We start from the raw sequence: 15,460 nt of genomic DNA, 5'->3' as shown, positions 1-15,460 counted from the left end.
GTGTCATAGTTCTTTTTGTCTTTGCACATACACAGAGAACATAGCAAGGTATTTCAGGTTTTTTATTAGCACTAGTTTGGAAATCACAGCATGAGTGAATTTCCTGAATTTCCAAAAACTGTTATCTTACATGGAATTGATCTGTTAGGTCTTCCTTGTCTGCAGAATTCTACCTGTATTGCTGGTTTTCAGATTCAGGGTCCTTAAGTAAATTCATGTAGAAAGAGGATTGTTTTGATTGAAATTTGGTAATACCCAAGTGATTATGCAAAGTCAGTAGGAAATGGCCTTTCTGCACTCCTAGAGTGTAGCACATGAAACTCGGACCTCGTCCATGCAAGGGGTGTGTTACACAAAGTCCCAGACCATGCACAGATGGGCTGCTAAACCTGTAGGAGCAGCCTGCTGATTAATAAGCCAATAGAGGAGATTTTAGGCTTCAGCAGGATCCTAAACCTAAGGGTTTGGTTGAATAAATGGGAAAAATACAATGAAGCATGATCAGCTGATAGCACCACCAGGCTGCGACACAAAGGTGCCCCCAAGCTTTCCCAGATGGTCACTGGCCAAGTTAAATGTGTGCCAGTAGCCAGAGGGGACAGGCATGCAAGAGGTGCCAAGGATATATACAAACCCCAGACCACCTGAGTTAGGGGGTTCTGTGTCAGGGACTGCTACCACAGGCCCTTTTTGACAACTCCTTGCAGTCACCATCCCCCATCCCTTGCAGTTCCTTTCATGAACACCATCAGGCTGTCTTAGGCTGCCTAACTGTTAGGGTATGTTCAGCTTCTCTGTATGAAAGAGGGAAATCAGTAAAATATTTACAAAAGATGGAAAACAGAGAGCAACTGTAATAGACTAGTAAGTTTTTGTTAAATAGGAAAATACTGTCCCTTAAATCACGTAAAAGTCTTGATGATGACTTCCATGGCACTGTAAACTTGAACTAGTATCCCTTTTTAGTAATATAGCCTGAGTGGCAATATTTCAGGCTAATCCACCATATTTCAGGCTAATCCACTTGCCTCATCAGAATCTAGGCCTGCTAGACCTTGACGACCTCTATCAGATTTTCCAAAATATCCTTTTCCTGTAAAGTATGTATGATATTATGACCCAAAGAGTTGTTGCAGTGAGGTTTTGAGTCAGATGCTCTGCGTGGGATTGACTGTCTTGCATCTTCCACTTAAAAGGGAAGTAGTTTGCAAAAACTTGGTGTCCAATGTATACGAGGATTGAGTTCATTCCTGAAAGGAAGCACAGGGTTATACCATCTGAAAGAACAGGTATGGGCTTGCTTCAGAGCAAGCAGGCAGAGGTGTGCCAGGCTTATAAAAGAGAGTGGCACCAAGACAACAACTGCTAATGTCATTTGCCCCAAAGATGCTACACACTGTTTTCAAATACAGTCTGAGGGGTTCTCTCCCCCAAAACATTTATTAAAAGAAATACAAATAATCTCTGTGCTAAATTGAAAATACAGCCAAGTCAGTATGCTGCAATTATATTAATAAGGAGAATAATAACAGTTACTGTTTTCAGAGTGGATGAGTGCCAACCAATCTGGTCAGATCTGCTGCCTTTACAAACAAATGCTGACTGCCCTTCAAAGCGCTGGGGTTTCTGGTAGGAGGTAAGATACCCTGCTGTCACCCTGCCTATTTTCCTACCCAGACAACAGGAACCAAAGTTGCTGAAAGGTCCCCTCTGCTGTGGCTTTGCATTCTCTACTTATGTTTGCTGTGTCCCCAGTGTGGTTGAAACCACAGTGGCATACTTTGGGAAACACGCTTATCTAAAATCACGGAGACACAACCTACACAGCAGCCCAGGGGATTTAGTCTTCCACATCTTCAGAAGTGGTATTACTCTGTTGACAGGCCTGTGAGTTTCCCATTAGGTTACATGAGTCTCAGCAGTCCCTTCCAAAACCAACTTTGAACAGCTGTGGTATTTTGCTTGGTACTAGGCAGCTGTTCACTGGAACCTTGACTTGATACCAAACTCAGAACAGTCATTAGGCAATAGCAGCTTTTAGCCCTCATTTTAAGAATTTATTGTCCCTCTCTCCTAAATATCTGGTGTCAAGTGTCCCAGTTCTATGTAAAGGTTCCACTCAATCATTCTGGAATCCTTCAGGTGACCTCAGTCTAAATCCCTACTTTCTTACAGACAATGGAAGCGAAGAAAACCAAAGGATAGTATCAGTGCAGAAAGAATTGTAAGGAATATGTCTCCTGATGTTTTTACTGACCTGGGTATAAAAATGGAGCACCTGACCACCATTTCTTGACATCCACAAGGTAATATATCAGCAGTAATAGGATGAAGGCAAAACAGCTCATGGTTGTCACATATGATATTGACCTACAAACATTTTCAGTAGAAAGAGTAATATTTAGAGAACTATGTGATACAGATCTCAATGTACAAAAGATAAAACATTCTCTGAGCTAAAATAGTACTTTAATGAAATCATATGAAATGTTTGATCTCTTTGCTTACCATAAGTTCTTGTTTATGGGAATAAACCCTTCTTCTTTAGAACATTTTGTCAAGATAGCAGAAATAACTCCCTGAAACAGAAAGTCAAGTTTATATAACCACTGCAGCATGTTTCAGAAATATTTGCATTGCATTAAGATACATGTCTTTTAAAGAGCTACATAACTATCAGACTTACCATTATTATGCCCCATATGATGAACCGACTCATAATTTGTTTGGGCTGGTCTTTGTAGAACAAAGTAATTTTTCCTGCCTTATAAAAAAATTACAAAAAAATAATTAATGCCCATTAATGTAACCACGTTTCAAGAGCCAGATATATTTTCCACCAGCTACCTGTGCTAAGATAGAGACCATGAATGGGATTTCTATCAGCCAGGTTGCTGAAAGCCTCAAAATGAGGACTCTTTGTAAAGAATGGACACACAAGGGGAAAGTATGTAAATGCAACCCAATCAGCAGTAGAGGTGCACCTTTTCTCCCTTTCTTACTGTTAACTGAGGAAGGGGACAAGCCTCTTTATTAGGTCAACACAACATAATTGAGCTCCCTCTCCCTTGGTAAGTAACACCACCAGAGCCAGCCCCAAGAGCTTCTCCACAGCATCCCTGACCCACCCAGAGCACATGCTTCTTTTCATACACCACTAAGCAATGTGTCCTGATAATTCACTCCTCAGTGTCACACTTCTCTTCCAAGCTCTGCCTCACAGATATTCCAAATCAGTTTTTACCCAGTGCTACATGTGGTAACATTTCTTTCCCAGCAGGAGTTCCAGTTTGGTTCACAGCTGCTGCACCATCAGAAAAGCCAGCAGTGCATCAAAACTGCATCAAAAAGTGCAGTAGTTTAAACAGTTGTGACCTGTGAGCTTTTGGTGTTGATAACACCAGTATGAAGCCCTGCATCTCTCTTGTCAGGGAAGGTGAGCACACAGCACCTGTGCAAGATGGTTATCACTGCACAACAAGCAGAAAATCAGCAAGGGGGAGCAAGTACATCTGCAACTTTTGAAACTCTTACAATGAAGCTGTGCAATTTGTGTGTTTCAGCCTTATTTTCCAACATGCAGAGCCAGCCTACTCCCAGCATAAGCCCAGCCTTGAAACACCAGGTGTCTATTTTGCAAGCTTTTTGTGTCCATCCCTTACAAAAACTGAGAAGAAGTCTCAGTGTATCTAATGCAAGCTACTGCCATGTTAGTTTCCACTTCTCTGGCACTCACCTCAGGCTAAGCCATTGCGAAAGCATTGTTCTGAAAAAGGTTTTGTTAGAACCAGTCTCAGCCTTATGTAAAGAAACCCAGTTGCGTCCCCACTTCCAAGTTGCCTTCAAATCTTCCCATTATAGCATGCAGCCAGAAAAAAAATGAGGTACCTGCAGTCCCAAAAATGCCATAACAATGCTATTTATGGTCCCCAGGATCCCTTCAGGATCATATGGCATCGTTGATTGGTAAATCACCTTAGAGAGAAAATAGCTGTTACAGAGAACCCAAGCAACCAAACTCCTTTCTTTTAAATCCCCCTGCACATATAATTCCCAAGCCACTCCTGACATACTGCAAACCAAAAACTACTTACACCTGAAGAGGGATGCTGATACATATGCTTTTCTCCAAGAAGCAAGCGGTCAATGTAACCTGCTGCTCCTCCAGTGCAGTTGGGATACTTTCCGAAGTCCCCAATGCCCCCAGGACCGAGATAGCCCCTAGGACAGAGGCAGAGAGGTTGTAGCACAAAATGTTGTTACAGTCCAGCTGCACAGCCACTGGCCCACTGACCCAGCACACTAAATGCTCTGTTTTCCCAGGCTAGAGGCACACATTGATGGCACTGCAGTGATCATGTATTGCTGCACACAGACCTCAGGGAGATTTTAGTCCTCTTCTTTAGATAGAACGGAAGAGTGACATCGCCTATACAACATCTGGTACTTTAGTACCAAAGTAAAGAAAGTTTTTTCACATGATGGATGCTTCTTTTAACACTGCTGGCCTGAAAGCTCTTCCCTCCATTCTTTCCCTATGGCTAATAAAATGTGCCCTCTACTCAGTAGAAGAGAACCAACTTGATACTCCACATTAAGTTGTCTGAGTGCATGGTCTTACCTGGGACAATCTGGCACTGGTAACAAGAAGGTCAGGCAGAGCCAAATTGTTTCTAACACCAGAATAAAAATCCACTGTGGCCAGTAGGGGAGAATATCCTGCAGAGCAGGGAATCGTCCTTCCTGCATGAGATGGAGGGAGGGGGTGTTAGCTGGCAAGTAAAAACCATGCCCTTGGGGACAACCTGCACTTCCTGGCAGCCAGTCTTGTACCCCAGATACAAGAGGGAGAAGTCATTACAAAACTGGGTTCTACCAATAGAACTTTCATTTTCACAAGCAATTTCCAGACACTTAGTTACTTGGGGCAGGGGGGAGAAACAAACCAAAACAAAAGCCCTTAATGTTTTTTAGCTTGGAAAATGTCAAAAGGAATTTTGATTCATGCATAGAACAAAAGCCTTTTGGGAAAACAGAAAGGCCAAAACCCAGTATTACTTTCCCCTGCTGTGAAAAATCCTTGCCAAAATTAACTGGACAAAACGCAGACTACAGGATTTATCAGTTCAATTGTCAGAATCTCCCCACATAACTCACCCAAGTCCCACTATCAGCCCTTGTAAACAGGAGTTCAAGAGCAGCAACCACCAGGTATGTGAATCCCAGCCTCTGGAGCACGCCTGGAATACGCAGATTATCCCAGGACACTGGAAGACATGCAAGCAATGTGGAAGAGGAGCAGACACAGGCTCTGCTGTAAATACAAAAGTGATTCTTCTTCAGGGAGAGATGAGATCCACTGCACCTGTGGGTACAAGGGACACCTCCACTCTGCCGTCCCAATTTTCTGTACATCAAAGTCCTGGGAAAGTCATTAAGACAATCAACAGTGGTTGGCACAAGAGTCTTAAGAGAGAGAATTTCATCAGTGCAGAACTGAACAGCACTCCACAAGATACCATCCAACTGTTAAAGTTTTTGCAGCAGCCCAGCCAAGGAGGCAGGAACAAGTTACAGAAATGCAAGGAAGACAAGTTCCACTCACAAGGTCCAAGGCAGTAATTGGGATTCACAACTATGATTCCCAGCAGGATTAGCACAAAACTCCTCCAGATGATTTTTCTAAGCACCTTCCACTTGGAACTTCCCCACCTCAGCACGGAGCCCAGTGCCAATGCTATTGATGTCCCCATGATGAACACAAACCTGGAGAACAGAGCAGATGGGAAATGGAGCTGACAGATGTCTCATAATATGTATGAGTGACAGCAAACACTAAAGCTGGCAGAGTGGCCTGCATTGGTCCAACAGAGATGCATGCACTGAGTGAAACTGGGTGATTTTATTTCCTCTGATTGCTAGGAATTTCTAGGCTACTGAGCTTGCACTATGGGACACTTCTGCCTTTTTCAGTGGTCAGTTGAGGTAGGGTTGTGATTGCAGTCAGCTCTTTTTCCAGCAATTCACATGATACCAAAAAAATCCATTACCCAAAATCAAATTAGCATCTTCAGAACAGCCAAACACCAGCTTCAAATCTATGATTCAAATTCAGAACTGACCTACTCCTCTCCTCTAGCTTAGGTTCACAGTCCAAGTCCAGCTCCCTACTCCAACAGAATCCAGAGCTGGTGTAGAGAAGCATGTTAGGGGCAGATGGGATAATTGCTTCTCCATAAGACCATTTTTTGGTTATAGAAATATCAGCTTAATCCAAAATTTATTTGGTTCCTTTATCTATGGATACACACCAGTCCAGCTTTGAATCTTGCCAGATTGGCAGCTTTTAACACAGTGGCATGGCATTGAGCTCCTCAGGGATACTGCACTTCCACAGGCAGGGTAACCTGGGCCTTGTGTGTGGGAAGGAGGAGGATGTGGGCACCAAACCACTTAGCTCTTCTACTGGTTCATAAGGGTTATGTTGTTATATGTTGTTATTTGTAGGGGCAGACTCCTATTGACTGTTTTACACAAATTCATCCCTCCAAATACATTTCCACATGGAGGCAAGGTGCACACAAAGTTCCACTTGCAATATTTAATACAAAGAATCACTTGATACAAAAACTATTCTTCAGGAAAACTTACCATGGAAACACCAGATCTGCCACTGTTAATCCTACAGAGAAATACAAAGGAGCGTGTTACCTATCTTGAACCCTCCTCACATTTAACTATATTACTGCTGATTTTCTAGAGGAATTGCAGGCTGCTAGCAACTATTTATGTCTCAAAACCTAAAACATGTTACAAACAAAACCTACAAAGAGCTAATCATATTGCTTCACTGCATTTGCCACTCTTCAAGAATAGGGTCAGAACTGATTGCTGTGCCTTGGGAAAGATTTCAGGGATGGGATCCTTGCTGTTCTCCCAGGCATTACAATGCTTGACTTCATCCCTATCAGCTTACCAATCAAGGCATTATGTTTTTACAGCACTGAGCAACATCAGCTTGACTAGGGTCATTTAGCAACCCAGGAAAGTTAAAGATATGACCCTGTATCACAAAAGAAAAGGTTACACACAGACTGTGAGGTGAAACCATGCTGTCATGAGGAGGACTACACTCTGCTTTGCCCATTTAACCAACAGGCAGATTCCCTGCTGAGGCAAACCAGGACAGCATCCCAGCCTTTGGCTGAGCAACAGCTCACTGCAGCAGCTGCAACACCAACCATTTCTAGATACTGCTGCAGTTAAAACCCAGAGCAACTGTCTCAATTGTACTTTACCATTCCAGCTCTCATGTTTGAAGAACCAGTACTTTCCTCCTCCATAGTTAACAAACACCATAATTACAAGAGAGAGCCTAAAAAGACAACAAAACCACAAAGTATCACATGTCGATGAAATGCATATTTATGAACACAAAGTTAATGATTACTACTCCCACTGATGCATTTCTAACTCTGAGATTTGATTTATTTTATTTTTAAAGCAAGATTTCCTAGGTTTCCAGCTTTACCAACCAGTAAGCCATGTTTCAAAAATCATGGGTGGTGGTGAACCAAAGCAAGCTCCTTGTAGCATTTCCACACTGAATACATTGGTTTTTTGCATCATCTGCCACAACTTTGATGTCTCCTCAAATTAGATCAATTACAAAATATTTTGGAATATCTGAGAATTAAAATCTTGATTAACTTCCAAGTAAAACAGACCACCTTGAACTGTCCATCTGCTATATATTGCCACACACTGTCAAACCACTGGAAAAGTGTCATTCCCCTTGGAAGAGCTGCTTTTGAGCAACTCTTAGGCTCACCCTCGGAAGGTGTCCAGGGACCGCAGGCGCTGCCGCGAGCCCGAGCTCCACGACTGCGGGGCAGGATCACAGTTAATGGAGTCTGTGGTGTTCGGGGATCCGAGCTCCTTCAGGAACAAACCAGACACATGAAGAGCACATCAGCAGCTGCACCAGCTGACTGGGGAACAAAGGATAGTAAACTGCAAACTTTCACACACACAGTCTTTATTGTCCCTGTCTTTCTTTTGTCTACTTCTAACCTCTTCCTGGCTTCACCACATTGCAATAATGCCTGCAGATACTCCAGGCTACCTTTGACCAGGCAGAAGAACGCAGTGAAATGAGCCTGTGCTTGAGACTCAGAGCTGGGTCCCCTCCAAATCAACCAGAGACTTGCCAACACTCTGAGTACTGCTTTACAACAGAGCTGAGCAGATCCAGTTGCTAACGCTCAAACAGGAGCCCCCCACCCATCAGCACTTGTCTGACACCACAGAGAGACTTTGGAGATTGCTGTAGAGCTCTGCTTCCAAGTCTTTTGATTCTAGACAGGTTTGGACCTCTTCAATATGAAGCCCAGACTCTGATGAACTATATACATTCTACTACAAAATAAGGATCCCATACAAATGCCGGTTCTAGGGGTGCCAGAGAAATTCTGACTTCATTTTTTTTGCTAAATTCCTGCTGTGCTGGAAGCAGTAATGAAGGCTGTGATTTCCCTTACACTGACTATGTTAGAAGGGAACAGTATTTTTACCAACACATTTGTTTCAAAGGAATTAAAGAGGGCATAAAGATGTATGTTCAAAACTTGCAAGAGCTTTACAAGGAATCCACTACACTTGCATGGAAACCCAGTCGAGCACTCTCCATTAACATAAAATTGCCTATCTGACATCAGTACAAGATTTGCTAAGGGGAACGCACACAAGGGGAAGAGGATTAGTAATAAACAAGTCCCCAGATGTCCAGAGAGTGTGTGTTTCTCAGAAATGCAAACATTACAGAATGCAAACTAAAGATACTGTGGTCACTCACGGAGTTAATCATACGATCAGTTGCTCTGGGATTCAGTTTCTTGTAAACCCAGTTTCTGACTGGATCAATTCTGAAAATGAGTAACAGTTTAAAACACAAAACAAAGCCAAAAGTACTTTATAGTTAATTTCACCTTAATAGAAGCTATTTAGCAGAATAAAAGAGAAGTTTTGACAGTTCCTATTTCTGTTTTTACACCTCACATAGGTAATACTGAGATTCAGCCAGCACCTAGGATCTCAGTTAAGTCCAGCTGTGGAAATACACTGACACAAGCTCATGTTTGGGGGTTTTATTCTCGGGTTGCTTACAAGCAAAGATGATTTACACCTTTCAGTAAAGGGCAGAAGGTTGCATTTGTTACATGCACTTTGGTCTCACTGCCTTGGATTACTGATCCAGAACTAGACAAGGAACAAGGGACATCAGGGTGCAGCAGGGCATTTGTGAGGTTACAGTGAACATCAGTTGCTCTGCACACAAACTACCAAGGCTGCAAGATATCCCTCGAGTGAAATTGCATTACTCTGCATTTCTTGCCACATGTGCCACAACGTGCACATGGAACCTGATAACAGGATCTGATGTGCAAGCAGGGCTACAAGTGAGACTCCAAAGTATTGCCACACTGAGATGTGTGGTCTTAAACTGGCACGTGCAAGGAAGAAGTTCACTTACTTCATGAGAAGGCGCCCAGCAATCAGGAGAGCAAGGATCCCCACGTAAACCAGGAAAGCAAAGAGAATAGCTACATGAAAAGGGAAGAACACAACTCTATAAATGATCTAACAAAACCATCCAGCAACCTGGGCTTGGCCAAGTGAGACACAAACACGACACAAAGCCCAACTCCTCGATCATTATCCCCACTTCTCCATGCAATAAACATCCCAGAGGAAAATCAAAACCCACAGCAAAACCCCCAAACTACCCAACACAAAAGCAGGTTAGTTTCAAAGTGCAGCTCAGTGACTCCACATCTTGGCATAAAAAGAGCAAAATAAAACCACATTGCATCACAAGACAGTAGTGAGAGAAGAGCTGATGTGCTGTGATATGTTCTGAAGAAGGAAGTAGAGATTTCAAAACAGCCTCAATGTGAAGAAGATAGGGGAAAGGGCAATACACCTAGTTAGCAAGCATGGAGAATTTTTCTTTACAGTTAGGAAACTGGAAGAACTGAAGAATAATGTAATGGAAAAGAACGGACACAGACAAGAGTTTGAAACAGTCCTGGATAAGAGATGAACAAAAAAGAAGAAGGTCAGGTTCTAAATTTAAAGTGCAACAACAAACAAAAATCCAAACAAACACTGTGTGAATTGTTTCCCATTTTGTGAGAGAAGACAGAGGGAAGAAGAGGGAGGATTCTGCATATATACAAAACCATGCAGGGAAACAGGAAGTAGTATCTCCCTCCAGACACATAGCCACTGATTTTTCTGTACTAATGCCTGCTGCAAAAATGTTGAGGGCAGACAGGATATCATGTGAAGAGGCCTGATCCTGGTCAGGGCCTCAAGATGGGTGTATAAAACATAGGGAGGATGTCAAGAAAGAAGAGGAGCAAGCCCATGACAACTCTCCAGCACAACATGAGTGGCTGCACAGGCTTCTTAGGAAGCTGGTTCTGCTGGGAGACATGTGGGCTGTAGAATGAAAGGGAAAAAGAGAGCGCTACATACGGAGGTAGCTGTTGATAGGGCCTTCATTGATGATTAGGTCACAAGAAACAGTTTGGTTGCTTGTACTTATGGTCTTTACCACGAGGGAATAATTGCCAAACTCTCCAAAATGATACTGAATTCTGCAAATGATAAAGGAAACAAAACTTGGTGAGCCACCCCCAGTACATGCAGGTACCACTGCAGCACTCAGAGGGGCTGTCAGCCTGAGGAAAGGCAAGCCAAAAACTTGGACCCAACACTGTGATCTAACACAGAACTTGCCTCTTCCAAGCATTACCCTCCCCTAACCCAGCACCAATTCTTTACCACACATGCACTGCCATCATTTGTCTTCTTGAGCTAGAGACTCCCTGCAAGAGAAACCAGGTGCTTGCACATGCTGCCTCAATGAACAGTTTTTGCTCCTGCTCGCACCTTTCAGCACAATTCCAAAGTACATCACACTGTCACAGCAGTGGGGTGAAGGCTGAGCTCTAGATCTAAAAGTTGGGAAAAAGGAGGAGATGAGCAGGCAGTGAAGAGGCACATGGCTCCAAGGGGAAAAAAAAACCCAAAAAACCAACAACAAACCAACACAAATAGAGGATAGCACTATCCATGTACTCCCTGGGGCTGGGCCACCTACTTGCAGAGATCTCTGTCACCCACAGAGCTGTTGAGCAGCAGGGTGAGTGGATGCTGCGTATCAACCATTACCGACGCCGTGCCTGGTTTTCTCAGGCTCTCGTTGCTTGGTGGGACAAACGCCAGGAACTGATACAAGCACTGTGGAAGAAGAGGGTGAAGGGAGCTCATTAGTGCCAAAGGAGAGTGAAACGGGGTTCTGCCTTGCACGGTGGCAAAGACAAGGAAAGATGCCACGGGGCTGGAGCATCTCCTGCGGAATTCCCTGCGTGCTGCTCGAAGGTAAAACCGAAGCGAAGCGACCTGACGAAGCCGCGGGGAGACGCCGGAGAAGCGGAGCAGCCCCGCCGCTGGCCGGGCTGTCAGAAGCGGAGGCCGGGGGTGACCCCCGCCCGGCACAGCCCCTCACCTGGTGGCAGGAGCCGGAGCGGGCAGCGACGTTGAGGCCCGGGGCGGGCAGCTCGTTGCGGACGAGCAGCAGCGCCTGGTCCATCCGCCCCGACCGCCGCCGCTCCGCCGCCGCCGCCGCCCCGCCGCGGGGCCCGGGCGCGCCCTGCCCGTCGGGCTGCGAGAGGCCGGGCGCCATCAGCAGCGCGCCGAGCGCCGCCGCCACCGCGGCCACCAGCCCCGCCGCCGCCGCCATCGCGCCGCGCTCCGCCCCGGGGCGGGGCCGCCGCCGCCGCCGCCCCGCGGGCCGCGCTTCCCGGTGTTTTCCGGGGTCAGGCGTCCCTGTCCGCCCGCCCGCCCGCGGCTCGGGCCCGCCTGCGCGGAAACGCGGGAGGATGCGCAGCGCGGCGAGCGTCGAGCTTGCGGCCGCCTTTAACACGTCCCGCTGCCACGCGTGGCCTCTCGTCATAGGCTGCAGGCGCCGGAGCGCGGTGCCTGCGGGACTTCTGGGCAGCCGGCACTGAAAAAGCCGTAAAGGCGTTCATCCCCCGGTTGGGAAGAGGGTTCTGCTTAGCCTCTGTCTTTCACGGAGGATGCGGAAGGCACGGCCATGGAAAAGAAACAGCATTTCGTTAGGAGGGAGCTTCTTCCCAGAGACGTGCCATCCATCTCGCTGGCGTTACTGCTTGCGGCCGTCCTGCTCCTTAATGCCTTTCTCTACCTGTACCTCAACAAGTTTTCCAGCTCTCTGGGACATGTCGAAACGGACTCTGGCCTCTGCCCTTTTGGGCATTTCAAATTCGGAGCGGTGAAGAATTGTTCCCCGTGGCTTTCCTGCGAGGCCATAAATAGGGAAGTCAGGAAACTCAAGTGTGTTGGTGAAGGTGCTGTGAAAAAGGTGAGTTTGGATTTTCTTTCTTCTCTTCTCTGGATAAAGAGCTTTCACATTTTGCTGCCTAATTAACGCCAGCACTGCTGTTATGATTATCCTCTCAGCAGCTAATTACCGTAGGCATCCGCGACCATATGGCTACTGATAAGGCGAACACAACAGGTACGACAGCATAACCTGGGCCACCTCTCTGACACCAAATGACATCCAGCTACACAAGCAGAATCACAGATTGGTGCAATCCTGGCAGAGTGAGACTGGCTATTTGGGTGATATAAAATAACTTAATTCATATGCATTGTCCATGCCAAAGAAAATGTAGTAAATCGTGATATAACTGTGGCATTGGAAGGGGCTTGCTGTGACAGGCACACGGCTCTACCTAAAGCTGACTGTGCCTGGTGACTGTAATTTGCAGTTGTGACTAGCCAGTCACAGGAAAGGTCAGCAGCAGCTGGTAGCTGTTCATTGAAGAAGGCACTCCACGTGTCTTATGTGTTTCTTGTATGTTCTCAGGTCTTTCTTTCTGAGTGGAAGGAAAAGAAAGTGGTCCTTTCACAGCTCACCAACTCAGAGCTGAAGGAGGACTTTCTCCATGGACTGAAGATGCTGAAAGCCCTTCAGAGCAAGCATGTTGTTCGGCTGCTTGGCTACTGTGAGCAGCAGTTCACAATCCTCACCGAGTACCATCCTCTTGGTTCACTGAGAGGCCTGAATGAAACTCTCCACATTCCCAAGTACAAGGCCATGAACACCTGGCATCGCAGGCTGATGCTTGCTATAGACTACGTGAGTGTCATTCGGTACCTGCACAGCAGCCCCCTGGGCACCTTAGTGATGTGTGACTCCAATGACCTGGACAAGGTTCTCTCCCAGTATCTCCTGACAAGTGACTTCCACGTTCTGGTGAATGATTTGGACGCTCTGCCTCTTGTGAACAGGAGTGCTGGCAGGCTGGTGAAGTGCGGTCACAGGGAGCTCTGGGGTGAGTTTGTAGCTCCTGAGCAGCGTTGGCCCTATGGAGAAGATGTGCCATTCGAAGATGACCTCATGCCTCCCTATGATGAGAAAACAGACATCTGGAAAATCCCAGATGTCTCAAATTTTTTCTTGGGCCATGTTGAAGGAAGTGACATTGTACGACTGCATCTGTTTGACATCCATGCAGCGTGTAAGAAGAAGGACCCGGCAGAACGGCCCTCTGCCCAAGAGGTCTTAGACACCTACAGGAAAGTTTTAACTCTGCTTATTCGGGAGGCAGCCATGCCTAGTACTAGAGAAATGTTATAGTGAATCACGAGGCAAACAACACGCTGGGGTTTTAAGTTAATGTCCTTCCTATTTATGTAGCTTGCCTGATGGGCAAAATCTCTGAGAAGAAAAGAACAGCTGAACTTGTACGTCTTGATTAAAAGAAAAAAAATCCCACCCAATCCAAGAGCTGTGCAAGCTTTCCATTGGCATGTTCAATCTACCATTGGAAGAGGAGGAGGGAGAGAAAGGAAGTTGTGTGGGTGCAGGGAAAATTTGTTCCTTAAGAAATGATAAATTTTCTTTTGCAACATATACACAAAAAATATCTTAAAAATTAGAGAAAAACAGCTGAAAAAATATTGGTCTACCTTAACTTGTTGCTGGAGACTGGAGAGCAGAGACCATGGCATGCCCCCCACAAGCTTTGGGCTGATTACTGTGGCTTTGGCCTGTGTTGTACCCACAGAGCCCTCATCTACTTTCCCATGCAGTAAAAGCAGTGGTCACTCAGAAGGGAGTACCCTCTTTCACTTCAGGTTTTGGTGAGCCCCAGGGCCAGAGCTGCAGTGGCAGTCTCTCCCTGCTGGCTGGGGCATAGGCTGTTTTTGGAGCTGTATGGCTGTTGCTCCTGTATCCCACAATAGCAAGTGTGTGGCCACTTCTGGAAGCAAGAAGATGATGCAGATTCTGAAGAGTCTCCTTACAGACACAGGTTCTTGGTTTTCAAGCCTTTGTCCTGTGGTATTCCCAGATGAGCTCTTCCAAGATGAAGCTGTCAAATGCAAGTCTCTCGCCCCTCTGTAATCCACAGAAATGCTGAACACTTTGGAAAAGAGCCGAAGCGTGTCTTTATTTTTTTTTCATTCACCTATCTATCCTGGCTAAGTGTCATCATGATTTGATGGAGAGGAGAATAACAAGGAACTGAAAGAGAATATGACTTCCACAGCAATAAGCATTAAACACAACCTTTGGAAAAGAAAATTCCTGTATTCAGAGCATACAACTGTATTCAAAGTCCATTAAGGATAAAGGAAGGCTGCTAAAAAGTAATCTTTTTGGTGTGTTAGGAAAAAGCTTGAGGTAACCTACATGAATGTAACAGCCTGGTACCAACATCTAGAAAGGAAGAGCAATGATGCCTTAATCCAGCAGCAAGCTGTGTTTGGTGGGACTGGGATCCAGGATGTAGTCCCCATGGTGAAAAACCAGGAATAATATGAATGAGAAACATGAACTCCACCATTGTCCACCTGAGGACTTTCTGTGCTGTGGACTAAATCTTTGAAAGGCCTAAGAGACAACTTCCATATTGTGACCTGAGAGGTGATTTCTAAGCAGAGAGGTACACTGTCCTTTTTGCTCCTTTTTGAAGAGTTTGGTTTGTTCTTGTCTGTGCTGCTATTCCTCTGCACATAAACCAGCCATGTTCTGACTGCACTGAGATCATGCAGTCATTTCATAATGTACAATGTTCAAATCTTGGTATCAGAATTTTATAAATTGGAAAAATCTCCTGCAGATAAGGAAATTAATTCCTGAAATCATACAATACAAGCTGCTGATTATGCCTTTCCTTTCCCTCTGGGCAATGTCTTTTCTTAAATTAGACTTTTGCCATTTTCCATTTATTCATTCCTTCCTTGCAGCTTTCCTACTGAGGTTGTCAGAAGACAAAGCTTAGAAATCAACTTTTCCAAAAGAGAGCAGTGATTGTGGATGCTTTGGGTTTGTTTTGGACTTTGACTCAAAACGCCTAAA

General features: G+C 45.3%; 2 protein-coding genes across 2 annotated transcripts; one reads left to right on the top strand and one right to left on the bottom strand.

Annotated features, from left to right (window-relative positions):
- Window positions 1-45: 45 nt before the first annotated feature.
- On the bottom strand, window positions 46-11,250 carry HGSNAT (heparan-alpha-glucosaminide N-acetyltransferase). The gene is made up of 15 exons (XM_058024005.1): window positions 11,168-11,250; window positions 9,533-9,602; window positions 8,855-8,924; window positions 7,832-7,938; window positions 7,299-7,375; window positions 6,652-6,682; window positions 5,606-5,766; window positions 5,158-5,267; window positions 4,622-4,743; window positions 4,095-4,221; window positions 3,889-3,975; window positions 2,687-2,764; window positions 2,509-2,579; window positions 2,258-2,370; window positions 46-1,250 (listed from the first exon to the last, which is right to left on the bottom strand). The coding sequence occupies exons 2-15, from the start codon at window positions 9,535-9,537 to the stop codon at window positions 1,069-1,071; spliced, it is 1,341 nt and encodes a 446-aa protein (XP_057879988.1). The 5' UTR covers window positions 9,538-9,602; window positions 11,168-11,250; the 3' UTR covers window positions 46-1,068.
- Window positions 11,251-11,918: 668 nt separating this feature from the next.
- On the top strand, window positions 11,919-13,813 carry POMK (protein O-mannose kinase). Its single transcript, XM_058024006.1, has 2 exons — window positions 11,919-12,451; window positions 12,962-13,813. The coding sequence occupies exons 1-2, from the start codon at window positions 12,164-12,166 to the stop codon at window positions 13,733-13,735; spliced, it is 1,062 nt and encodes a 353-aa protein (XP_057879989.1). The 5' UTR covers window positions 11,919-12,163; the 3' UTR covers window positions 13,736-13,813.
- The last annotated feature ends 1,647 nt before the right edge of the window (window positions 13,814-15,460 follow it).

Source organism: Melospiza georgiana, chromosome 5 (genome assembly GCF_028018845.1).
Source record: "Melospiza georgiana isolate bMelGeo1 chromosome 5, bMelGeo1.pri, whole genome shotgun sequence".
NCBI classification, from domain to species: domain Eukaryota; kingdom Metazoa; phylum Chordata; class Aves; order Passeriformes; family Passerellidae; genus Melospiza; species Melospiza georgiana.
The sequence above is the reverse complement of the archived record's forward strand: the minus strand, read 5'-3'. Positions and strand labels throughout refer to the sequence as shown.